The 25679-nt window shown below is 56.2% G+C and overlaps 1 protein-coding gene and 1 long non-coding RNA gene across 5 annotated transcripts in view; one reads left to right on the forward strand and one right to left on the reverse strand.

Moving 5' to 3' along the window:
• Positions 1 to 1629: 1629 nt before the first annotated feature.
• Positions 1630 to 25679, reverse strand: part of CFAP99 (cilia and flagella associated protein 99) — a 35418-nt gene continuing 11368 nt past the window's right edge. For 2 of the 4 annotated variants that reach the window (XM_059166829.1, XM_059166806.1), the window contains 14 exons: positions 18574 to 18718; positions 17654 to 17748; positions 16026 to 16138; positions 14738 to 14915; positions 13226 to 13306; positions 13000 to 13074; positions 11860 to 11931; positions 11601 to 11689; positions 10728 to 10932; positions 6500 to 6641; positions 6178 to 6329; positions 5121 to 5326; positions 3219 to 3390; positions 2750 to 3095 (listed from right to left, as the gene is read on the reverse strand). In XM_059166829.1, the coding sequence (XP_059022812.1) occupies positions 2979 to 3095; positions 3219 to 3390; positions 5121 to 5326; positions 6178 to 6329; positions 6500 to 6641; positions 10728 to 10932; positions 11601 to 11689; positions 11860 to 11931; positions 13000 to 13074; positions 13226 to 13306; positions 14738 to 14915; positions 16026 to 16138; positions 17654 to 17748; positions 18574 to 18649 (1773 nt within the window). In that variant the 5' untranslated portion in view covers positions 18650 to 18718 and the 3' untranslated portion in view covers positions 2750 to 2978. Of the gene's footprint in view, positions 1761 to 2749; positions 3096 to 3218; positions 3391 to 5120; positions 5327 to 6177; positions 6330 to 6499; positions 6642 to 10727; positions 10933 to 11600; positions 11690 to 11859; positions 11932 to 12999; positions 13075 to 13225; positions 13307 to 14737; positions 14916 to 16025; positions 16139 to 17653; positions 17749 to 18573; positions 18719 to 25679 lie in introns of those variants that run through there. The other 2 variants (XR_009351845.1, XM_059166819.1) reach the window with 2 other exon arrangements.
• Positions 1649 to 6651, forward strand: LOC131827012 (uncharacterized). The gene is made up of 3 exons (XR_009351851.1): positions 1649 to 1737; positions 4745 to 4840; positions 6522 to 6651. It is a non-coding gene; the product is annotated as an uncharacterized LOC131827012 (long non-coding RNA).

The following is a 25679-nucleotide window of genomic DNA, read 5'->3' on the forward strand; positions in this document are numbered from 1 at the left end:
CTAAATGTTTCCAGCTCAGAGAAAAGACGAACCTTTTTGCTTCCAAGTGGCACATAGCTGATGTAGATTCCTGGGCATCACACCAGAACCTGACTCTGTGGATGAGGTCGGAGAGTCTGCTTTTTAACTATTTGCAGAGAACCTCTATTCAAGTGAGTTTCAGGTACTGTTAGTGAGAGTTTTCTGGTTGCATTTACACAGAAAATGCACTGAAGCAGAATGTCAGATTCCTGGGTGGTCTAGAGAGAGCTTTCTTCGCCTCAGCTGCACCTGGCTTCTCTTGGCTGGCCCACTTTCCAGGGGCAGTTGGACTCTCTCAAAGGGTTTGTGAAGGGGGCACCTGGGTGGCTCAGTCGGTTAAGTGCCTGACTCTTGGCTCAGGTTATGATCTCAGTGTCATGGGATCAATCCCCAGGTCTGGCTCCAGGCACGCCTCCCCTCCCCCAAAATAAATAAAACCTTCTTAAAAAAGCTTCTTGCAGTAGGGGGAAGCCTTGGTAAGTGAAGGCCAGTTAGCCACTTCTTTTTTTTTTTTTTTTTTAAAGATTTTATTTATTTATTTGATAGGCAGAGATGACAAGTAGGCAGAGAGACAGGCAGAGAGACAGGAGGAAGCAGGGTCTCCACGGAGCAGAGAGCCCGATGCGGGGCTCGATCCCAGGACCCTGGGATCATGACCCGAGCTGAAGGCAGAGGCTTCAACCCACTGAGCCACCCAGGCGCCCCCAGTTAGCCACTTCTGAACAAACCTCAAAGCTCAGTGCTTTGAACAAAGACGCATTTATTGTTAATGAATCTACAAGTTAGTGGGGCACGGGGAGGTTCTGTTTCCGACTGGCCTCACATGTTGGGTTTGGTTCTGCTGGTTTGTAGTATGGATGAGGATGGCTTCTGCTGGGACAACTGGCTGATCTCGTATAGTGTCTCCTCCCAGCAGGCCACCCTGGACATGCTCACCCTGGGGCTTGTTCCAACAGAGCAAGAGGGAACTCCCAAGGCCACATGAGACCCAGCCTCAATACTGGCACACAGCCACTTCTGCACCCTCCTGGCCCACACAAGCCAGTCCAGATTCAAGGACTGAGGGAAACAGACTACCTCTTAATGAGAGGTGACAGGGCAGGGGACCAGGATACTGGAGACATTTTGCTGTCAATCTAGAACATAAGGCCTGTTCCCCCTCAGGCTGGTATAGTACAAGCTCTGAGGAGCTGCCCAGTCCACGAGGGCAGTTGTGGACGTCAGTGTGCACTGCCAACCAGCATCATTGCCTACAGCACCACAAATCAGTGGGGCTAGCACCTCCCCGCCATGCTCCAGAAGCCGGCCTGAGAGGTGAAGGGTTAGGCTCCCCTCCTCCTGCCACAGTGCTTGCTTTGGGCACCCATACAGACCTCTCCCACTGCAGGAACTGGCTCCACAGGGCTTGTTCATTTCAGGCCAGTGAGACTGGAGCAGATGTTCACACAATGCCTTGAGGACAGAGAGCCCTCCTAAGAGAGCCACCAGGGAGAGATGACTCTTCTTCCTCGATGTGAGGCTGGAACTGCTACTGGCTTGGAGACCAAGCTCCTGCGTCAGCATGTTTTGAAGCCCACCCCACCTTTGTACTGCCAGCTACCGGAGTTAATATGCATCCTTTGAAACTCGAAGAGCTCCCGAGGGAATCTGGACAGGCCATCGTCTGTGTATTTCCTTGAAATCAAGTGGAATGGATTTCCATCTCACATAACACTTGTAAGAAATGTCACATTTGTTTCCTTAAATGAATAATGAAATCAGTTAAATGAAAAAAATAAAATTCCAGCCCCCAGCTCTTTCGACAGAGAGGTGGGAAATTTCTCTATCAACCTGGGAAAGTCCTGTGTTTCTGGCACTGCTCAAAATATTGGGGAAGAACGCTGGTGTTCAGTCTGTTGTTTTACTCTAAGATGCCCATCTTCCTGGTCAGAATGTGCCCTGGGGTCCAGCCTCCCCCTTTGAGGTGTCATCTCCCCAACAGAGCCAAGGAGGATGTCAAGTTTGGGGGCATATCTCTCCTGGACATCTAACTACCCCGCTGTTTCCAGCCCTTCTCCCTGGGGCCGTGCCCAGACTGTCCTTCCTGGAGCTGCAGCACCTTGTATTTTATTCATGATTCTGCATTTCCACAGCAGGCTTTTGCTCAGCCAGCCTATCCTCAAGGTCATGACCTCTCCAGCCTCATGCTGGAGAGGAACCAAATCCAGAGGAACCAAAATTATGAATGTGTCCCGGTCTGGGCTCATGCCCACTGGCTCCAGTCATGCTCCTTTGGTATTGCTGAAGAAGGCTGGGTGGGGCTCTAAAGTCAAGCAGACTTAGCTTTGGGTCAAGGCTTTTGGGGCTGGTTACTTTACCTCTTTGAGGACTACTGGCCTCATCAGCAGAATGGGGATAGAGGACCGTTCCTGCATCCCCCTTGACCCCCTCCCCACCACGGCTGCAGTGAGGTTTGCTGGAGGTAAGTCCTGAGATAGGCCTTTTCCAGTGGCTCAAGCACCCGGCCACTTCAATCAAACTCACGTGCGCAACCACACGGGGTAAACCTTGCCACCAGACTCTGGGCAGAGAGTGGGGACTCCCAAGTTTTCACGTGCAGCGGTGGCTCTGGGAGCTCTGAAGAGGGACGTGGCTAATGCTTTGCGCTGCGCCCCAGGGAAGGGCGAGGATCTAGGTCAGGGTGGTCACATTTAGCATATAAAGTACAGGACACCCAGATAATTTCGAATTGCAGATAAAAAAGGATACTTTTGTTTAGTGTGTTTGTCCCACGCAGTAACTGGGCGCCTTGTATCTTGTCCGGCAGCCCTGTTCTGGCCGGGGAGCGGGGGGACACTGGGGGGCCGGGGGCGTGCAGCTGGGCGCGCGGACGGGGAAGAGGAGGTGCACTGCGCTTTCCGCACGCTCTGCTGCGCGGGCTGGGCGGGCTGCGCGGGGTCTGGGGTCGCCGGCCCGGCTCAGGCGGCCTCCTGGCGGCGCCCGTGCCCGGCAGCCGAGGTGCTCAGCTGCAGCGTTCGCAGCCGGCGCTCGCGGCTTTGCTGCAGATCCCGCCAGTGCTGTTGCTCCTGGTGCGCCTGTGGACGCGCCCCGGGAGAGGTCGGCGCGGGCCGGGGTCGCCCCCACTGCCCCTGCGCCGGGTCCATGACCTCCCCACCGTCACTGTGCGCCCAGCCGCCCCGCGCGCTCCCAGAGCTCACCCATGCCTTAGTGCGCGCAGGGCGCGACGCCGGCGCCGGCACCGACTTCAGGGTTGCCTGCTTGCGGCGGCGCTCTGCCACCTTCTCCTCGACCTTGCGCTGCAGCTCCAGCACGCGCTCATCCTGGGAGGACACCCCCGGGGCCGCAGAGCGGGCTTTCTTCTCCTCCCACCTGAGCGGGCGACAGAGCGGGCTGATCAGGGTCCCCAAACGGAGATTAATGGGAGTGTTTCAGCTGCAGGGGGGAGAGTCTCTCCAAGGACCGCTGGGGTGCCGTCCAAGGACCGCTAACGGTGCCCAGCACTATTACCTTTTTGCTCTTTGCACTTAACGTTTTAAGAATGTAACTTTGTCTATTAGCTACGGAGGTATTTGGAGCAAAGAAGTGAAAACCCTCTTTCACCTTGCGCTCTCCTTGCCACTCTCTCACCTAGAGGCAATCCCTGCTAACAGGGCTTTGCAAATCTCTACCATACTAGGCTATTTTTCCTTCCAAAATGAAGTCACATTCTACAGACTGCTCCCCGATGGCTTTGGGTTAAGTGCACATCCTGGTCCCGCCAGTCAGACTGCCCACGAAAAAGGTGCGGGTGAATCAATGCCCTGAGGTCTGCCTGCTCGCAGAAGGCTTCAGGAGCTTCCTTAGCAGGTTTGGATCCTTGCAGTCTCCCTGACACCGACCAGGCTGCACATGGGTTCCATCAGGCTGAGTCTGGAAGTGGTGAGGTCTCCCAGGTGCCTGCCACCTTGGGGACCTGCTGAGTGGCCAGCCAGCCCTGTCCCACATGGGGCCTCCTCAAATTGTAACCAGAGCAGCAGTCGCTCAGGATCAATAGTGATGGATTTTGTGACTGTCCTCCCTTCTGCCCACCCCGCCCCAGTTACACACCGTCTCTGGAGCCCTGGGTGCCAGGGCCTGAACCAGGCTATGCTGTGACAGGGCTAAGTGCCACCGGACCCTGGGGGGGGGGGGTGACACCAACCTGTGCCTGACCACCCTGCCACAGGACAGACTCGTGGAGCTGGAAAAGCCACCGTGGTGTTCCCAAAACAAAAGGGATGCGTGTGCACGTGCTCTCCATTGAAAGAGAGAAGTATGGGGTACCAGGGTGGCTCAGTGGGTTAAGCCTCTGCCTTCAGCTCAGGTCATGACCACACGGTCCTGGGATTGAGCCCTGCATCGGGCTCTCTGCTTTTCGGGGAGCCTGCTTCCCTCTCTCTCTCTGCCTGCCTCTCTGCCTGCTTGTGATCTCTCTCTCTCTGTCAAATAAGTAAGTAAAATCTTTCAAAAAAAAATAAAAAAAAAAAAGACAGAAGTCAAGTCGAGATGCTTGACAATCAAATGCTGTGTGTGAATCTCACCCAGGTTTTGGTTTAAAAAGGAAAAAAACAATAACAAACAATCTTTTAAAACCTATAGCCAACAGTCTTGAGACGCTAGAGAAACATGAACACAGAGAGGATATTTAGATGATGAGAATTTTCGTTGAATTTTCTAGTTGTATCATTGTGCCTGTGTTATATAGGACCACGTCTTTCCTTCAGAAGATGGCCTCTGAAGTGTTCAGGAGTGAAGAGTATCTGATGCCTGCAACTACTTCTAGATGGTTCTTCAGGAACAGGTAAGTAGCTAGCTAGATGGAATACACGTAAAGGCCCTACTCGTGGCCTGCATGCGATCATTTTGCATCCAAGCCCTCACTGCATGATTTTGTCACCATTTTTGTACGTCTGGAAATGATCTAATAAAATAGGAGTGGAAGAAGCTACTGGAAGGAAACTGCAGGAGGGTGCTCTATTGTGCAGGGAGAGCCTGCAGGGGAGAGGGGTGGCAGGGGAGGCAGAGGCAGGCACACCTTGTTCCTGCCGGAGTTGCTGGCCCCGAGGACCAGCAGTACCTACCTCAGGGCTGCAGACCTGCCCATGGCTGCTCGGCACAGCGAGATCTGCTCCATCCTATTCTGCAGTTCCTGGCTTCTCGCGCGCTTGCCCTGGATGATCTGGTCTCGCTTCTCTTCCTCCTCTCGCCGCTGGCTCTCCTTGAGCAGGGCCAGCCGCTCTCGAAGCTCCACCACAGACATCTCCCCTTCCAGGCCATACCCAGGGATCTGCGGGGTGAAGGGGAGAACCGAAACGGGGTTCCAGGCCCATGCCCAGACTGCACAGCCATCTCCTGTGCCCTGACCAGTCCCCTGCCCTGGCGCTGGGGCCCCTCCCCCATGTTCCATCAGTCTGGCCCCTGTGCCTAGGAGACCTCTTCCCTCTGCCCAGTAGCAGCTGTGTAACATGTCTGCCACTCAGCCTCTCCAGCCTGGGCCCCCTCTTGTGACTGCACAGCTCAGCTGAGTGCCCTGAAGGCCCCACTGTTGTTGGAGGGCCCAAACGGAGCTCACTGCCTCTCCCCAAGCTCACTGCTGTCTCCACAAGCCAGATCCTGGGGGCCTGAGCAGAGTGCCCTCTGGATTTCCCATGTGCCCCGGGATCAAGCCAGGTTCACAAACCAGCAGCCGTGGCCCTTCCGGGTCTGCTCCCCCATCACCAGATGCCAGCCTGGCCTCTTCCAGTGCCTCTCACACAGGCTTCTGGGCCCCAGTGCTCTCTTCTCAGCCTCCCCGCCTCCAGCCTTTGTGCACCTGCACTCCCCTACATTGCGCTTTCCACCTGGGCCAGGGAGTCCTGGGACCTCCTTCAACAGGAAGCTCGTCTTGTGAAGCCTAACTTGCCCACTCCCAGGGCCTCTGGCCTCTGGTTGCCAGAGGTTGCAGAGGTCTCGCTCACAGGACCATGAACCCTTGGGCCCGCCCTAGGCAGGGCAACCATAGCATTCAGTGCCAGGTGCACTACAGCTCACGGCCAGACCCCCATTGGTCTTGGTGGGACTTGTGGACACGCCCTCCCATGGCCATGCCAGGCCCAGCAGGACATGGGGAGGCTCTGCTAAGACCTGCCCTGTCCTCACCTGGGTCAGGTCCACAAGCTTTCCCTTGCGCATAGGCTGGGTCTCCAGGGCTCGAAGTTGGGAGATGAGCTCACAGCGCCGCTTCTGTTCCTCCTTGGCTGTCTCTGCACTGCGCTGCAGCAGCTCCCGGCTCTCCTCCATCACCTCCTGAACTTTGGGGCCAAGCAGGGTGCCAAGGGGGTCAGAGGGGGGTTGCCCCACCCCAGCCTTCCCTGGAGGGCAGCGAGGCTCTCACCAACCACGGTGTCTCCCCTGGGGCTGGAAGCCGGCTGGGGGTTGCAGAGCTGGGCACAGCCTTGTGGTACCTCACCCCCTGCCATACCTGTCTGCCTCCGGTCCTTCAGGAGCTTCATCTGCACCAGCTTGATGTTCTTCTGCGCCTCTGTCACCTGCTCCACCAGCTCCTTCATGGACTTTTCCTCCTGGAGGCGCCTCTCAGCGCACTGCTGCAGCAGCTCTGCCGTCTGCTCGGACAACCAACCCAGCACGGTCAGCGCCAGAGGTGCCCCCTGGAGCAGGCCTGTGTCTCCTGCTCTGTCCCTGCCCCAGAAACAGCATGAGGCCTGGGGAACAGAACCAGCCCCTGACCCCCAGTCACCTTGGAACCTGAATCTAAGCTCCTCAGCTCCTGGGAGTCCCCTGGAGGTCAGGGGAGTTTCTACCTCATCTCCTCCCTTCCTCCACTGTGGTTCTGGGGAAACCAAGTCAGAGCCACTGGGTTTGCCCCAAAGCCCACCCACCCCTGGATGCCAGGTGAGAGAGGTGGGTTCTCATTGGTTGGAAGCCCTGGGGAACACAGGACTTGCCAGCCCTCCGGGCAGCCTCAGGCTCCTGTCTTATGAGGCCCCAGGCATGTCCTGTTGGTCATCCCACTCTCCTCTTTCTCACAGTGCCTCATTAGGGCAGAGTCTTAAACAACGGGACAGGGGGTGGTTTTGCCACTTGGATGCACATGACTGGCACCCTCCTGTGTGTCCAGGGACTTCTCGCCTTTTTGGCTCCATTCTGTATTCATTTGCCTTGCACTGTGGTCTCCTGGACTGTAGCTAGCTTATTTTTGCAGCTGTATGTTTTGGGGACTATATCACAAAGCTTTCATCCATTCTACTGTGGATGGACATTCAGATTGCTTCTGGCTTGGTGCTATGGTGAATAATTCAGAACACTGTTTTTAGTCCTTAAGACACTGCAAGGCACAGCATGGGGTTTACACCTCCCATCACTGGCCCAGGGCTGCCATGGAGCGAACCAACTCCCAGCTCCAGCTGCCTGTGCAATGGGGAGCTAGCTCATCTTTAGCCGCACAGTAAGATGGAGTCAGCCTGCAGGCAGCTTGGACTTCAGGCTTAGAGATGGGGCATGAAGCAATCCTTCTGTAAAACAGTTTGCTGGCATGCATAAAAAATGGCTCTTCACCAACCTTTTCGATTTAGACCATAGAGTTAGAAGTGCTCATACAGCAGAAGGACAGAGGGCAGGCAGAGGGATACAGGAGCCCACCTGGAAGAGCTTCCAAAAGCCAAAGCTTGCAGCAAATACTATCCCATTGGGTGATAACACAAAGTGTAAAACAACTGTGCATGAGTCCCCACCGAAAGAAGTAATCAAATGAATAAGTAAGTGAGGGAGAGGAGAGGAGTCCTCCGTGCAGAGGAATTCTCTGTAGGCATCGCTTTCTGAGTATGGGCTTTGCTTACAGACCCCCTTCTGTGGAGTATCGAATGGTGGGGGAGATAATGGCAGCAGAGAGAACTGGCAGGCACGACCTTGACTAGGGGACCAAGGTCAACATCCCAGTGATGAGTCCGATGAAAGCAGATGCCCTTGAGAGCATGTGATAAGAAGAGCACTTTGCCCCTGCAGTCTTGCTTCCAAAACCCACCGCCCCAGTCTCACCATGAGAAGAACATCAGACATATTCCCATCAAGGGGCAGTCCACAGAATATCGGACCAGCTCTCCTCCAAACTGTCAAGGTCATCAAAAACAAGAAACCGTCACAGCCAAGAAGAGTCTGAGACATGACCTTTAGATGTAATGTGGGGTCCTGGGATAAGTAAAGGGCATTTGTGAGGGGGGAAATGAGCTGAAATCTTAAGGAAGTGTGGAGTTTAGTGAAGAGTCATGTACCAGTGTTGGTTACTTAGCTGTGACAAATATCCCATGGTGCATTAGGCCAGTGTCCCCCCACAGTTCACATCTACCTGGAACCTCAGAATGTGATCTTATGTCCAAGTAGGTGAGGATGCAAGGATTCAAGGAAGGACCCTCCCCGAGGAGCTTAGCAGAGAGCGTGGCCCCACTGTCACCTTGCTTGACCTTGGGCCTGGGGCCTCTGGAACTGTAATCTGAACCCTCCACACCGTGGGGCTTTGTTGTGGCAACCCTGGAGACCTGGTGTGGTGTTGGAAGATGTCACTAGCAGGACAGCTGGGTGGGAGGACACGGGAACACCCTGCACTATCTTGGCAACTTTTCTGTAACTCTTAAAACTTTTCCAAAATAAAAAGTGTATTTTTAAAAGTGCTTTCAAAAACTTGGTAATAAGTGGGGAAAATGCTTGTGTGGAAATAGGAGACGAAAAGAGGCAGGCTACTGAAATCTGTGAGGGGTCTTACATCATGTGAGTAAACTATGGACAAAGACTGAGAGAACTATGGGCGAGGAGGCCTGCCCAGCAGGGTCCCCAGGCCCCCAGCTGAACCGCATCTCGGGGATAGTACAGACACAGCTGGGAGGGAGGAGAAGAAGCAGTGTGTCCCGGCTTTCCCTGCAACAAGAGGGTGGACCAAGCACAAGACCAAAGCTTGGGAGGAAGGACAAAAGAACACAAGGTACTCATATAACTCAATAACAACAACAACAAAAAAAGCCAAATACCCTGACTAAAAAATGGGCAGAGAACGTGAACATGCTCACCTGTCAGGACGGCTGTCATAACACAGTCAAAAGACAGCAAGCACTGGGGAGAATGCGGAGGAAAGGGGACCCTTGGGCCCTTCGGTGGGGGTGCAAATGGGTGCAGCCATTACAGAAAACAGTATTTTAATTTTTCCTCAAAAAATTAAAAATAGAATTACCCAGCTAAAAAAAAAGAGACAAGAGAGTCCGGGGGGAGGGAGAGAAAATCTGAAGCAGACGCTGCGCTGAGCCACAGAGCCCGACATGGGGCTTGATCTCACCATGCTGAGTTAGTGACCTGAGCTGAAATCAAGAGTCGGACGCTTCACTGACTGAGCCCCCGCCCCACCCCCCGGCGCCCCTGTCCCATCACACACCTTAAACACATGAGTCTCACTCATCAATCACGTCTCAGTAAAGCTGTGAGAAAATGGACAAAACCCACAAAGAGCTGGTTCACAGAAGTCACAGAAATGGGTGTTAATACACGAAAACATGCTCAGCCCCACACCTCACAAATGACAGGCATGTCAGCCCTGCGTCGAGATGCCATGTCGCAGCCACGGGTTCAGGACACATCTCTGACGTCAGTACAGTGTACTGGTCCTGGGGGCCCAGCCCCTCGCACACCACCTGCAGCTGGTGATGCGGCCTCTCTGATGAGACCACGTGGCCCGGACAATGTGGACATGGCCACACAGTAAAAGCCCTGTGTTCCCTTATTTCCTGACTTAGCGACATCCCCTCGGGTTCACCTTGAGGGTCTCCCTCCTCTGACCCCAGAAGCTTGCTCGGAGGCCACACTGATGCCGTGTGGAAGGGAAGAAGGAGGGAAGAAGTGTGTGTGGGCAAGGGAACACATTCACTTCGAAGGGATCACAAGAGATTGTCCAGAAATTAAGGGAAATAAGCTGAGGGAGTAGGTGGAAATGGGTGCCGAAGAAGGGACGTTTCTCTGAGTCTATTGTTCATACCATTTTGACTTCGTATTTGCAAAAAAGGAAACTAAAAAGCAAAGAGAAGCAAACCCTGACATCTAACAGAAACAGACACAGACAAGTTCATCAAAAAGACGTTCAGGTGACGGCAGGTCAGACACATGTCTGAGGATGGGGGGCTGAGTCAGGCCACGGAGCCCACGCCACTCAGAAGCCATCTGTAAGGAATAGGCTATCGGGGAAACACAGGTGGGGGCCCCCACCGAGGCGGCCTGTCCAAGCAGGAGAATGACCCCAGATCGATACGTCTACAGCTTCTGACATGGTATCGTGGAGGCCCACAGACCCTCCTATGAGAGAGGACCCCAGATGCCAAAGTGCCACGTGTTGGCTTTCCAGAAGTTTCCGCCAGAACTTCAGGTCTTCCTTCAGTGTGGATGTGAGGGCCAAGTGACTCTGCTAGTGGGGGTGGAGGTGTCTGGGCCAGCAGAGCTGGCCTGACAGTGTACTCAGAGAGCCTGGTGGTGTCTCGGTGGAAGGGACAAACCACACATATGATGGGGCTTGGGAAAAAATGACCCAGGGTGGGCCTGCAGGTGCAACCCCAGGAGCGGCCAGGACCCCAGCTCTGGACAGCCCACCAGCTTCTGGGAGTCAGACAGGCCCGCCAGCCGGCCCCAGGTCCCCCGTGGCCCCCGCAAGGCTGAGTCACCTCCTCCTTCTTCTGGTTGGCCTTCTGCTTGTTCTCCTGCATGACGTGCTGCCGGGCCAGGATGGCCTCCTCGCGGCTCAGCTTCCCCAGCAGCCGCCGGCACTCGCCCGCAGTCAGCTCCTCTTCCCGGTCCTTCGCCTGCATCTTCTTCTGCCACTCGAGGAACTCAGAGAAGTCCCCGGCCCCGTCCACAAGCTGATCCACCCTGGGGAAAGAGGGAAAGAGGTGGGGCTTGGGTCCCCCCCGCCAGGTCAGGACGTGGGCTGGCTACCACCAGGATACCACGGGCACCCCTGGGGACAGTGGCCCTCACAGGTGCGGGGCACTCTTCACCCAGCACCCACCACATCACCGACCCGCCCGCTGTCCACCTGTCCCTGTCCTGTGCATCCAGACTTCAGCCACTTGTTTGTCTACTCACCGGACTGTTGACCTTCCCCTCATCCACCTGTCCATCTGTCGGCCACCCCCCGTCCACCCGTCTGTCTGTCAGCCATCCCTCTGTCCACTTGTCTATCCTCTCATCCACCTGGGTGACCCCCCAAACTCCCACCCACAGCCCAGCCCATGAGGTAAGCACAGGGGGTCTGCTGTGCTGGTGGTCTGTGGTGGGAGAGGGCATCAGGTTGGGGTCTGAGAAGGAGGTGACTCATGAGAGAGGTTTGGGCTGGGCTAGCTTTCTGCTAAGTCCCCTTCTGTCCCATCCATCTCCCTCACTGAGATGGATTCTCTTCCTTGGATACAGCTGTGACCCCAACACCAGCTGGCTTGCGGACCCCACCAAAGCACCACTGCTGCTGGGCCCCATTTTCTCCCAGAAGAGCCCTGCCCTGCCCCCTCCTCTGCAGGGGGGTGAGGAGGGGCCGCCCCCACCTCTGCAGCTCTTTCTCCACCTGCTGCTGGTACAGAGACCCTTCTCGGAGGATGGCAGCCGTGTTCAGCTTGACCGGGACCTCACTGGGCTGCAGGAGAGAGGACGGTGAGGGGAGACTTGGGGCAGCAAGCACCCCCTGGCCCTCTACACTTGCCCTTGCCTCCGAGCCCCTGGGCACAAAACAGGCCAGGAGGTGGGTGTCCAGGGACTGGGGAACAGTGCCCGTGCCCACCTGGACCAATCAGGAGCACCCCTCACCTTGTAGAAGGTCAGCTTTGAGGTCTTCATGATTTGGGGCATGAGCTGGAGCTGCAGCTTCTTCTTAGAGGCCTGGAGAAGTCAGCACCTGGTATTTGTGCCTGCCATGGGCCCTTAAATGCACCATGGGCAGGTGATGGGCCCAGCACTCCGGGAGGGCCAGCACTCTCCTCTCTGTCCCAAGTCCAGCTGCCCACCATGTGTTCCCAGCCCGCCCAGGCATGTGTCCCCCAGGGCATCCCCTCTGTCCTCCAGTGCCCTCTCCAGCCTCTCTAGGGTATTGGACCTCCCAGATGAGGACAGGGAAAGAGTGGGCCTGTCAGGCCTGGGGGCAGCGGTTCCCAGTCAGGGGAGCTTGGCCCCCAGGCCTCGGGACCCATCCCCCCAGCTGCTCCCCGGGGTTGGCTTCCACGACCTTTCCTGGCAGCCCCCCAAGTTTGCTCTCCACCTGCTGTCGCTGCTCTCTGGCCTCCCAGGACGGGCTCCACAGCCCCAGTGTGCAGAGCCATGGGTCAAAGGGCACCCCCTGGGAATATAGCTATCACCCCCACTCTCCTGCCTGCCCCAGGTGCTTATGGGGACCACAGCACCTCTGTGTGGCCCAGCGGGCATGGGGGTCGGGGTGCACGGTGAGGAGGGCAGGGAGGGCCCAGCTCCTAGCAGCCACCAAGAACAAGTCTTCCTTGTCCTGCTCCCTTTACTTTTCCCTTATTGACAGACATACCGGAAGTTTTGTTATTCTTATAGAAGTAGTAAGTACTCAGAATGGAAATCTGGGGACACCCAGAGAGTGCCGAGGACATGCTCCCACTGAGGTCTGGAGGGGTGTCTGCACCTGCACCCTCAGGCTGCCCTCAGCTTGGCTCTGGGATGGGGGAGGAGTGGGAGCAGCACTGTCCCAGCGTCCCAGCCAGGAGTAGGGCAGAGCCCCCGGGAGCACCGTCCCATTCCCAGCCCTGGGGAGCACTTTCCCAGCCATGTGGGGAGCACTTTCCCAGCCATGTGGGGAGCCTGCCCCTCTGTGAACTGCTGGAAGGGCTAAAGGAGGGGTTCACGGTGCTCCTCACTGATAGGGCATGGGGAGCAATGTTCTCGTGCCACCGTGAAGACTGACCCAGAGTGTGCAGGGCTGAGGGTTACCTGCATCGGAGGCTTCCCCTGGGACCGGGGCACCGCACACCGCATCTCTTCAATGTTCGCCTGCAGCAGCAGCTCCTGCAAACAGCCCCATGTGGCTCTGGCCCCAGTGGCCACACCAGTCAGAAGGGACGAGGGCACTCTCCCTCCACCTTCCCCTCCCCAACCCTCTGTACAGACCACCCCCCAGAGGGCTCTAGGAAGGCAGGTCTCAGGGCAGGCTCCTTGCCTCTGCCTTCCAGCGATTAAACCTCTTGGCCATCTCCAACAGCTGCTGCTCCTTGGGCGGCTGGTAGGTGCTCCTGGGGACCTGGTGGGATGGTGGGAGCGGAGCCAGAGGTCAGCGGCTAGTCTTGAGGGGAGCATAGAGGTGCCAGGCCACGACCAGCTGGCTACAGGTGCAGGAGGGGCAGGGCTAGAAGGGAAGCTGCTGAGCTCTGATTGGGATTCCCTGGGTGCTGGTGAGGGGAAGGAGGGAATGGAAGGATGTCAGGCCTGCAGCAAGAAGGAAGGTGGCCGAGCCTAGAGCCCAGGCCCAGGAGACAATGGAGGAGCAGGCAGGTGACTGGGTGGCCAGGGGACAAGGGAGGAGGCCGGGAGGGGCAGTTGAGGCCAGGAGAGTGTCACAGAGCCCAGGAAAGTGAGTGTCCTGGAGCCCAGGGAAGGGAAGGGAAAGGACCTGAGAAATCTCCATTGGGTCTGGTCACAGGGAATCTCACCAGCCTGCAGGGGGCAATGTCCGTGGGGGGTGGGGCAGGGACAGCCCAGAAAGCCCTGAGCTCCAGACCCTCACTCCTGGCCCTCTGCCCTGTGTGTCTAACGAGCATCCAACTACTGGAGGGACCTGACCCAGGTGAGGGGTTTACAGAAAGCTTCTCTGCGCAGACAAGCTGCAGTGACCTAAGGGTGGTGGAAGTGGGCTGGGATTCTGGGGCCCCCCAGCACTACCCCCTTATCCTCCACACAGTCCTCAACTCTGTGAGGAAGCCAGATTTGTTCCAGGAAGCTGAGTCACCACAGGTGCTTGGGGCAGGGACCACAGCACCCTGATCAGGGGATCGGCTCAAGGGGAGGCATGCCACTTGAGCAGGTCGTGGAGTTCTTGGCCCTACATGTCCTCTCATGGCCTGGATGGTTCACTACAATGATGGATGTTTGCCCAAAGATAAAGGGGACCCACAGAAGCACAGCTAGAAAGCCGATCCAACCAGAGGCAGCCAGTTCTCTACAGTCTAACCCAGATAGAGCTTTTTCCTGGTATTCGCAATACAAAGCATCCTGACTGGCAGGAGTGTCACCAAGATAGGGAGAGGGAGAAGAGAGGGAGGGGATGAGGTCTAGGCAGAGGGGACAGATGTGCAAAGGTGCTGGGGTGGGGACAGGCCCATCTGACTGGGGTCACACAGATAGATGTTATTGCCGGCCTGTGGCCTGGAGAGCACAGAAGAGAATCTGGGGATTCATGCGGCACTGTGTGTGATGTAATGGGGAGGGAGAGGTATCCTGCAACAGGCTGCAAGTCCCCAGTCCAGAGGAGCCTGAGCCCCATGGTCCCCCAGTCTCATTTCACGTCCCTGACCAGACCTCAGTATGTGGAGCCCAGGAATCTACTGGGCAGGCTCTGGATTGGCAGGAGGGGTCATCAAACACTCTTAATTTGGACCAGAGTGCCCTCAGCCCTGGGGAGAGCCAGCCGGCCCCTGGCTCACAGCCTGTGCCCACAGCAAACGCCTGCACTTACTGGTTTTGATTTGGCCACAACAGGAACTGGCTCGGGGACCGGAATGGCGCGGGGCCTGGGGACAGTCAGGTTGAACTCCTTGGGCTCTGTGACCCTGGCATTGGTCTTTGAAAGAGGGAGCTGATTGGCCATCACTTCCTCCAGCTGGTGGATCAGCTCCTGGACCTCTGGCTGCCATCTTGAAGGCAAAGTTGGGAGCAGCCACTTATGGCCACTTGCAAAGCAGGTCAATGAGGGCGTGGTCCTTGGGATCCAAAGGATGCCCCCAAGCGCCCGGAGTCTACCTCGGGGTGGGGTGATAATGGCTCCAACGCTGGCACTGTACCAGCTCCTCCCAGAGTCACACAGCAGGTGGGGAAGCAGGGTCCGCAGCCCTGTGTTCCCAAGCCATGCTGGTGAGTGAGTGAATGGGGAGCTGGAGGGACGGGGCAAGAGTGATCCTCACTGCGGGGGTCCAGCAATCTGAAGGGAGCAGCAGTGGGGATGTGGAGCTAATCTGGGCCAGCACATGGCCCAGGGGACAGAGGCCAGGGCAAGCTGGAGAGTGCTGGAAAGTTCTTGGAGCTGTGCTGTTGGTGACAGCTGGAGAAGGGTTCCAGGGGTGGGGCGGGGGTGTCCCGGAGCAAGATTTGGGCAGGGCATTGCCCACACCACCAGCCTGGCCTGTGGGGCTCCCATGAGGGCAGGCATCATGCCTTGATAGCTCCTCCCCCAGCTTGAGGACCATGGCCCCAGAGGAAGGAAGGGCCTGTCTGAGGGCCAACAGGGAGTGGGGTCTCCCCAGGTCTAGGAACGGTAGGGCTGCATGGGGCTGGGAGCAGGGGGCAGGGTACCCTGGAAGCAGGCTGACTCAGAAGTAGCTCTCAGGCCCTGCAGCCCGAGCACCTGCTGGCAGCCCTGTGGATGGACCGTGAATCCAGCCCGGCTGGGACTGAGGACTCTGAGGCCTTTCTTCTGGGGCAGGGTAGCTCCAGGGACACCCCACGGCCCCAGGGCCAGTTTCCTTCCCACAGGACTTCTGCCTCCTCTGGACTATACCTAAGGTGGTCTGCTTGTCAGAAACAGTCTTTCCGGCCCCAAGAAGACAAGGTGGACACCCCCCCCAGGCCCTATCAGAAGGGAAGCAATGGGGGGCAGCTTTACCCTGCCCTCCCATGCTGGTCCTTCTGAGGGTCCTGGCCTGCACCTATGAAACCAGCATCTGCCCAAGCCTGTCAGGGTACGTGGGGACAAGCAGTGAGGGTGGCTTTGTGGGGTGGGCTGCAGGGAGGCCCCCAGCGTGGCCCACCTCATCAGGGGGTCGATCCAGTTCTCTCTCACATGGGCGGTCTCATAGATGAGGCTCCATTCATCCTTGATCCATGAGCACAGGTTTAAGGGGTTGAAGAAGAACCCAAGGAACTAAGGGAGAAACAGGAACCACTGGGGGTGGTCCTGGGCTCCAACCCCCCCCATCCTGGACGCCAACCCCCCCATGTCCCCTCCCACAGAAAGCCAGCATCCAGAGGGTGGGTGCGGCTAACATACCATGAGAGGAGACCTAGGCAGGAAGCCTCTTAGGACAGACCCTCTCTCCCCATAACAGAGATGGATGTCTAACCTCTGCCCTCCTCCACTCTGGGGAGCTGCCCCTCACCGTACGGGCTTCTGCACACGGTATCTGGGCATTTGGGGCAGCCCACTCCAATCTTGTAGCATGCCCTGGCCAAGCAGGGCCCACCCCCGCTGGTGGGGACCCTGTGCTTGAGCCAGCTGCCCAAGACCTGCACGGCCCACCCCCTACTTTTTTTTTTTTTTTTGCTTAAAGATTTTATTTATTTATTTGACAGAGATAGAGAGAGAGATCACAAGTAAGGAGAGAGGCAGACAGAGAGAGGGGGGGAAGAAGGCTCCCCGCTAAGCAGAGAGCTCCGTGAGTGACTTGATTCCAGGACCCTGAGATCATGACCTGAGCTGAAGGCAGAGGCTTTAACCCACTGAGCCACCCAAGCGCCCCACACCCCCCACTTCTGGAGAGTTCTTGGTGGGGACAGACGGACAGTGGTCTGCCTCCCCCACCCCCACCCCGTTGGCTCCAGAATTCAAGAACGGAGTTGCCCTGTTTTCTGCAGTCTGCTTCTGCTCGCCCAGGGCAGTGATGGTGGTGGGCCCCAGGAGCGAGCTGCCCTCAAGGGATTGAGGATGTGTGCCCTGGGATGGCTCGGACCCCACTGCAGCAGGAATTTCCAGCGGCTGGGGGCTCCTAACGGCTGCTTTCCAGCCACGGCCCTCAAGTGTAACAGTTCTGGTTCTAGAAGGCACAGCACAGTTTAGCTTCTCAGGGGAGGCTGGCCATCTCGGGGAGCTGGAGGCTTTTGTAGAGCTAGCTGGCTGTCGCTTGGGGAGGCCATGGCCCCAGGAGGAGCTGTCTGCCCTGCTGAGATGAAGCTCGGGCCCTAGCCCTCAGTGAAGGGATTGCCACACCCTGCTGGGGGGCTTCTCTGTCGGGGGTCCTCCAAGCTGAAGCCACACTCCAGCTTGGAGGGCCTTGTCTAGTCAGGGGACCACTCCAGACCACTCAAGCCAGGCTCCTCAAAACAGCTGAAAGGGGAGGCCACATGCTGCTGTCCCCAAGGAGAGCTTCATGTGGACAAGGAAATAGGACGTCTGGTCACTGCTCACTGTACTGTAAGCAGTGGGCCTTAGGGACAGGTCACTTACTGGGGGCAGGCCAGGCAGCATAAGAGTCGTGTGTCGGCATTGGCCTTTGGCTCAGGTTGTGATCTCGGGGTCCCAGGATCAAGTACTGCCTGCTTCTCCCTCTGCCTGCTTGTCCCCCTGCTTGTGCGCGCGTGCGCGCGCGCTCTCTCTCTCAAGTCAAATAAACAAAATCTTAAAAGAACAAGGCGGAGACACAGGTGGGTGGAGAGGTCGCACCTTGTGCATTTTGTCCACGGGCTGGGCCTTCACAATGTCACAGAAGAGCTGAAAGCCAAGCTCCTGCAGCTGGAACATGGCCAGGTAGCAGATCACTAAGGAGACAGGGCTGGTGAGCATGGGGCCGACCCTGGGGGGTCCTCCCCCCGCCCCCCTAGCACTGGATCTTGGGGGAGTCAGCCAGAGGCCAGGGCCTGACAGGTGCACACAGGCCCCAGGCCCCACCACTGTCAGGGCGGCCGCTCCACCTGGCAGCCCGGGAAAATGACAGGATGACAGGATTGCAAAAATGAGGTCATGTCATACTGGTGAGCGTCCCGCGGTGTCCGCCCCACTTCCACACACATTAACTCCTCTGATGAGTTCTCAGAAATGCCTGAAGGCCCCCGGGTAGAAGTAAAATCATTTTGGATTTTTGTTTGTTAATTCTGAGAGACCAAGTAGCCTCGAACCAACAGGAACTTGAACTCCCTAGGCCAGGTGAGGGCCGTCCGAGGGACTGTTGGTTACACAAACGGGTAGGTCGGCCAGCGATGCACAGTGGATTCCAGCGGAGTGTCGTGGGTGTGGGCGGGGCCTAGGAGCCAACTCCAGACCTGACCTCTGGCCACCAAGCTCAGCCCCCCAGCACCCCTCAGCCCCCATGCCCTGTCCCCCGGGACAGGAGCCCTGTGCTCTTCAGTAGGCCTGGAGTCTGTGTCCGTGTCTGTCAGGTGGACCCTGGCCTGTGCACTCACAGGCATCCCTGAGGACCCAGTGAGTTGAGGGCCCATGGGAGACGCCAGAAAGCAGGAGTGCCTTGGAAACAGCAGGAACCTGAGGAGGGTCCGTGCACTCCAACTTCCCCAGGTCATCACTGCTGCTGCAAGTCTGGGGCCCTTGTCACAAGGGCTGTAGGCCTGGCCCGCAGGGACACCTACCCTGGAAGAGGCTATAGTCGGCCCGTGGGCACAACCAGCCGGCCCGCACGTAGAAGGCGTCCACCACCACGGCCATCAGCTTCCAGTACTCGAGGCACCCAGACAGCAGCTCCAAAATGAATGCCTGCTTCTGGGGGCTCAGAGTCTAGGAGAGAAATAGCGGGAGGGGGCCATGGGCCAGGGCCAGGAGCCCCTCCATGCAGGGGAAGAGCTCAGCCAGAGTACCACCCCCATAGCTGCTGGCAGAGCCTCCCACCGAGCGGGTCCGCCCACCTCAGGATGGGGGCAAAGACAGAAATAAACATGGAAATGATGCATTAAAACGAATGCCCCAAAAGGACAAATGTGTGATTTCACGAATGGGAGGTCCCTGGAGAAGTCAGACTCCCAAGACAGAAAAGCAGGATGCTGGGGGCTGGGGGCGGGGATGGGCAGCTGGGGCTTCATGGGGATGGTTTCTGTTGGGGACAGGTGGGGATGGCTGCGGAAGGTGAAGATACTTAATGCCGATGAACCTTGTGTTTAACATGGTTAAGACGGTGAACAGTCTGCCTCACATGTGTCTCACCACAGTAAGAAAGATGAAGAAGCTCTTGTAAAGGGTAAAAAAGTAACCCCCAGAGAAATAAGAGAATGGTAAGGCAGCCTCTGGGGAACTCGTTGGGTATGCGGACCAGGCGGGAATCACCAGTAATGGGGGCAGAGGGGACGGAATGTACCTGGTAGGGGGTCACGCTGGGGAGACTGCAACATTTGGTAACCTGTGTTTGCATGCGCTTATTCAAAAAAGGAATTGAGCTTTTGAAAATAAGAAGAATGAAAAGGACTGCCCGCATGGCCGCAGAGGCCTGGCATGGGGGAGGGGAGCAGGTGCTGAGGAGCCTTTCCTGCAAGCAGTCTGGGAACACGTTTTGGGCACCTTATACCCACCCCCCAACCGTGCCCTTCAGCCCAGCAATCACACTTCTGGGAATGGAAGGGAACCATCCAAAATGCAAGAGATGCCCACACACAAGAAAAGTTCAGGGCATTTGAGAAGAAAACTTTTCAAGCGTTTCCCCCCCATCATCTGCTTTGTTCTTCTCAATTTGGAACGTTGGTGCTTTCTGCCTGTGTCTGGCTGGTTTCTGTCACCCGGCTCTCCTGTGCCCTAACTGAGCCTGCCGGGATGTCGGCCTCGCACGGTTTACATGGAAAGACAAAATGTTTTCTGTCGGTGCTGGAACATATGTTTAGCTTTTCCATTTTAGAAGAAAGAAAAATAATCCTGTATCATCCTTGTACGTATGTCCCAAGCTTTTCCACTTTGGAAGAAAAAAAAATCCAGTATCGTCCTGTGCTGTGAAGTTTAGACTAATTCATACATGTTTCATATTAAACCTGCCATGTAGGGTGCCTGGGTGGCTGAGTGGGTTAAAGCCTCTGCCTTTGGTTCAGGTCATGGTCCCAGGGTCCTGGGATCGAGCCCCACATTGGGCTCTCTGCTCAGCAGGGGCATGCTTCTCCCTCTCTCTGCCTCCCTCTACCTACTCTTTAAAAACAAAAAACAAAAAACCTGCCATGTCAATTGTAATGTGAAGATTTTGTGAGCACTATGCTGCTTGGGACGCCTAAAGGTATCTGGCCGTATATGAAAGAAGTGCAGGGCAAGGGGAAAGGGTAGGAGCCTACATGTCAGTGGCGGGAGTCGCTGTCTCCCGTGGGGCAGGGATGGCAAGGCTGCCATGCCCTGATGCCCCGCAGATGAGAATGCGGCCCCAAGACTGGTCCTGCAGGATGAAGTAAAAGTTCAGACCAGCCCCTGACAGGTGCAAAGCACATCAAAACAAAGCCACCTGCAGGGTACCTGGGTGGCTCAGTAGGTTAAAGCCTCTGCCTTCAGTTCAGGTCATGATCTCAGGGTCCTGGGATCCAGCTCCGCATTGGACTCTCTGCTCAGCAGAGAGCCTGCTTCTCTCTCTCTCTCTGCCTGCCTCTCTGCCTACTCGTGATCTCTATCTGATAAATAAATAAAATTAAATAAAAAACAAGAAAGTTTTTTTTTGGGGGCAATCTATTAAATACATTTTGGTATCTCGTTGTTTTAGTTTGAATTTTTTTCTTGTCAGTGAAATTTTCCTCTGTTTACCGGACATTTATTTGTACTTCTGTGAATTACCAATTTACATTCTTGGCTAACTTTTTATTGAGACAATATTTTTCTTAATCATTTTTATGAGCTATTTTATTTTACTTTATTTTTAAAGATTTTTATTTATTTATTTGACAGACAGAGATCACAAGTAGGCAGAGAGGCAGGCAGAGAGAGAGGAGGAAGCAGGCTCCCCGCTGAGCAGAAAGCTTGATGCGGGGCTCTATCCCAGGACTCTGGGACCATGACCTGAGCTGAAGGCAGAGGCTTTAACCCACTGAACCACCCAGGCGCCCCGCTATTTTATTTTTTAAAGGATTTTATTTGGGGGGGGGGAACGAGCAGGGGGAGGGGTAGAGGGAGAAGCAGGCTCTTTGTTGAGCAGGGAACCTGATGCAGGACTCGATCCCAGGACCTGAGCCGAAGGCAGATGCTTAACGACTGAGCCACCCAGGCGTCCCATGAGCTCTTTATATAGTGAGGCAAAAAAATGTGCGCACTATTACGATAGTTATTTTTCTGAGTTTGTAATTTCTCCTTTAATTTTATATAAAGTATTTTTTGGCACACAGAGCACACAGAGGTTTCTCTTTCTTTTGGGGGGGGGTCAAATCTATCTTTTCCTTCATGGTTTCTTCCTGTTTTCATAAGAAAACAGAAATGAGACAGCCTGAGGACTCCTGGACAAGCCACAGGACGTTGGAGAGTCTGTGTCCCCCACGGGTGTGCGTGAGACATCTGGTTGTTGTTTTGGCAGACGGTGTCATTCCCACTGGTACCAGGGGGGCTGGAAGCCCAGGGACAGTGTTCTTCAGGGGGCTCTGCGCCCAGGTTTGGTCCTGCCCTTACAGGAGGGACAGCACGGCAAGGGAGACGACGTGTCTCTTCCTGCCCCACTGGAGGTGACGCAGCCCCAGGCCCCTCCAGACTGGAGCTCTAAGCTTGAGCACCACCGTACTAAATCCCTGGCCCCTCTCAGTGCCTGGAAAGGCCCCTGGCAGCAATGTTCTCACACTCATAGTTCCTGCCGGCAGCCTGGCTCACAGGCTCCGTTGCAGGCTCCTTGTCTCAGGGCCCATCCCTCCCGCCCAGTTTCTTCACTGTCTGCATGCAGCCCGTGGGGCCCCTCACCCAGCCAGCCCTCCCTGGACTCCAGAAAGCTCTGTCTGCTCCTTGTCCTCCCCTCACTTATCTGTCTGTGGCCACGTAGGAGGCTGGTCTCCTGGGCTTTGCCCAAACCTACCCCTTCCCAGCCTTTCCAACCAAACACTCTCAGCTGTTCAGAAGAAACCCCTGATAGATCCTTCTGCTCCCACCCCAGGGCCTCAGGGGCGGCTAAAGGAGCCAAGCTGCTTTTTGGCTTCTCCTCTTGCTTGTCCTCTATTTCCAACCTGGCCATCAAGCAATTCTTTTAAAATGGAAGTGACATCATGTCTGTCCCTCTTTAAACCTTCCAGAAGGAGTCCTTATTGTAGCCAGTGAGGCTTCTTCTGAGTCCGTACCCAACCCTGGCCCCACTCCAGCCATACTGGCCTCCCTCTGCTTCTCCGGCATGTAGGATGTCCTCTCAGGGCCTCTGCACCTGTTCCCTCTGCCTGCAATGCTCCTCCTTGCGCACTTGCTCCTTCATTCCCAGCAGGAGTGCTCAGGTACTACATGACCTGGGAGGTGTTCTGGACCCCACCACAGTCAGACGTCAGCCAGCAACCTTGCCCCTGCGCATACTGGCAGTTGATCGCCCGTCCCTGCGAGAATGTCACCCTGTGCTCACAAGAGCAGGAACACAACGTCCTGTCTCTATGCACTATGGTAGGGACCCAGAGACCTTGCTGAGCACAGACTGGGTGCAGAGCAGGGTCTCCATCCAGCCAGGCTTCTGCGTCAGTTTCCCTGCACAATCCCCTGACCCCTGGGCTGTGCCCACACTGGGTGTTCATTGTCTGAGAAAGCCCGAGGAAGCTCGGGGCGGCCCCGCTGGCAGGCAGGAGAGCAGTGAGTCAGCGGGGCTGGAGCGAGGCTGATGATTCTGCAGGATGCCTGCCTCTGAGGCTCAGACAACAGTGACTCTGCTTCTCATTCATTGCATCTGCATTTAGGAAGCAGGAGTCTGTATTTTTAATAAGGTCAGAGCCTTGAGCCTGTGGCTGGAAGCCCTCATGACATCATGCCCCAGGCAAGGAGGTCAGGCAGGGCTGCACAGGGCCCAGGGGTCCTGGAAGATGCAGAGCCAAGCAGTAAATGACACCCTGGTCCAGGGGTTAGGCTGGGTCCAGGGCCAGATCCTTGCCTCCAGGGAACCCAGCTGGTCACAGAGGGGAGACCGAGGCCTGGTGGGGTGACATGGGTCAGAGGCCGCTGAGGCTCCTTCTGGCCAGGCTGGCAGAGGGTTGCTGGGGCTGGGTTGGCTGGGCTGACCAGGCTTTTCCTGAAAGGAGGTAGGGCCAGGCTGAGTTGCAGAGAGGGCCCCAGTACCAGAGCTTACTCTTAACCCCAAGCTAGCCTTGGTCACAGAACCTAGAGGGTGGTGGCCATCCAGGAGACACAGTGTTGTGATACCATTTTAGGCCTCGGTCCAGTTCAGGACTCCCAAGTACACAGCTCCCGGGTGGCCCCCAGGGAGGTTAGCCAGCCCTTGGATAAGAGTTTCATGGAAAGTCCTGGGAGAGGACCAGGCCTGCGGGGCAGAAGACCCAGAGGCCTGCAAGCCTGCCCATGTTCCACCATCACCAGCTGCCTCCTGCAGGAGTTCCCAGACCGGCTTGCCTGCTGGTACCGCAGAGATAGGGCAGGGCAAGACCAGGGTCCAGGGCAGGAAAGGGGCCTGGGTGCGGATTTCAGCATGTGGCAAAATACCTAGGAGCCCTGGTCATCAGTGATGCCAAGAATGAAGCCAGGGAGAAGATCAGAGAGAGAACGTTGGGGCTGCCAGATGTCGGCACAACCCTTTCTCCCCTTCTGCTGTCCAATAGAAGAATGCTATCTCATCGTGAATGGTGTGCTCAGCCCGAATTTTTTCCAGCCCCCTGCTGATGGAGCCATGTAAAAAAGGGCTTTAATCAATGAGATTTAATGGCAGATTGCCTGGTGTAGCCTCCAAGAAGGCTCTTAGAAAGTTAGGCAGATTCACCTGGCACCTGCCTTGTGCTGTTTGCCTCTCTCCTCTTCTTACCTGGAATATGGATGCAATGTTGGAGGCAGGGCAGCTGTTTTGTGACCGCAAGATAGAGGTACATTCTAAGGAGCGCCAAGCAGAGAGGAAGGAGAATGCATTCCTAATGGTACCAGGGCCGCTGAACCCACCCTAGACTGCCTGTCTGCAGACTGCTTCCTACGTGAGCAAAAATACCTCTAATTTCTTCAAGTCATTGCTTTCTGGGATTGTCTCATAGTCAAACACTGTTTCCCAAAAGATACATGTTCAAGTAGATAGTTCAGTCGCAGAAACACATACTGTTTCAAAACTAAAATAAGAGAAATGTTGATTAGAACTACCCCAAACGCCCTTTCGCACCTATTTGGCAACGATGAAACCAGCTGCCAGCGCAGTGTGTAAGCCAGACTGGAGGGGAACAGACACTCCCTGACTGCCGAGGACACGGTCAGCTGGCTGTGTCTAGAGAGCTCACCAGGGCCCTCTCTCTCTCATGGAGAAGCTGCCTCTTCTGGGACATGACCCCAGCTGCAGAGGCCCAGGCACACCCATCAGCTCCGTGGTGCTTCTCACCCTCAAATACCAGAAAGGACCTCCAAGCCCATCAGGTAGAGATGGCTGCGTGATGGTCACAGCCAGTAGGAGGATGTTCTTGCATCCACAGACACGGAACAAGCTCCCAGGGAAGCTTCAGGGCCAATGGCCAAGTGCAGGACTGTGCGACCAGGGGCTACCAATGGCTAAAACTGTCTGAAAATTTTATACAAAAGTGATATTGCTTTTATATGTAAAAGATACCATGTAGATGTAATTTTTGACACCCATAGAGTCTCTGTGAGAGAGTCCTTCACGTCTCTGGAAGGAACTACAGGATACTGGTCTCTGCTTATCTCCCAGGAGGGCTGGTGGGGGAGGGAGAATCCTCCCTCACCAATGGACACAATTTTGGATCTTTTGGATTTTGGATATTTGATGTCAATAAACGAGGCACTGAAACTCAAACAAAAATGATTTCCTGAGCCCAGGCCTCCTGTGAAGCTACTGACCAGAAGAATGAGAACGGCATTCTGGGATGTGGCCTCTGGCACCTGCTGCCTCCCGGGCAAGGCCATGGCTGGTGATTTCAGGCCCCTGGCCCCTGCTTTCCCCCCTACCTTCCTGCACGAGCCCCCTCCCCTTCCCCTAACTACCCTCCCCAGCACCTCTCTCCCTGGCTGGGGGGCCTGGGCTGGGTGCTCTGCTGGGTCTCTCCCTGCCCTGCCTTACCCCTGAACTGTTGGACTGAACAACTGTCCAGTGCCTCTATTGCCAGCCCTGTGCTGACCATTCCCTTCTCCTGCTTAGGACTCACCTGCCTGCCAGTCCTTGCCTACGGCTGCCACGATGGCCCCGGGGTCTAAGCTTCTATGCACTCAGGCCCCACTGGGCCACCGCGCCCACATAGCGCCTGCCACAGGTCAGGATTCCACTGTCCCTGGCTCATGCAGACCCCTCTGCCCGGCAGATCCCCATTCTCCACAAGCCCTCAGGTGCTTACTCTCAAAGGCAGACCCTTGTTGGAGGCTGCTGAGACCTCATGGGCTCTGCAGAGAGCCCATGCTGTCTGCTCTGCCCAGGATGCCCTCACCTGTCCAGCCTGGTGGCCCAGCCGTCATGCCAGCTGGCCATGTGGGGTTCTGGGGGTGCGCAGGAGGGGACGGAATAGCCCAAGGCAGGACCTAAAGAGTACTGCCCCCCAGCATCCATCCCCCTTCGGGAAACTCTCAAGTCCACCCACCATCATGGTGCTCTAATGATGCCTGTTCCCAAGTGACATTAACTGTG

The sequence above is a fragment of the Mustela lutreola genome, chromosome 1 (assembly GCF_030435805.1).
Source record: "Mustela lutreola isolate mMusLut2 chromosome 1, mMusLut2.pri, whole genome shotgun sequence".
In the NCBI taxonomy this organism is placed as follows: Eukaryota; Metazoa; Chordata; class Mammalia; order Carnivora; family Mustelidae; genus Mustela; species Mustela lutreola.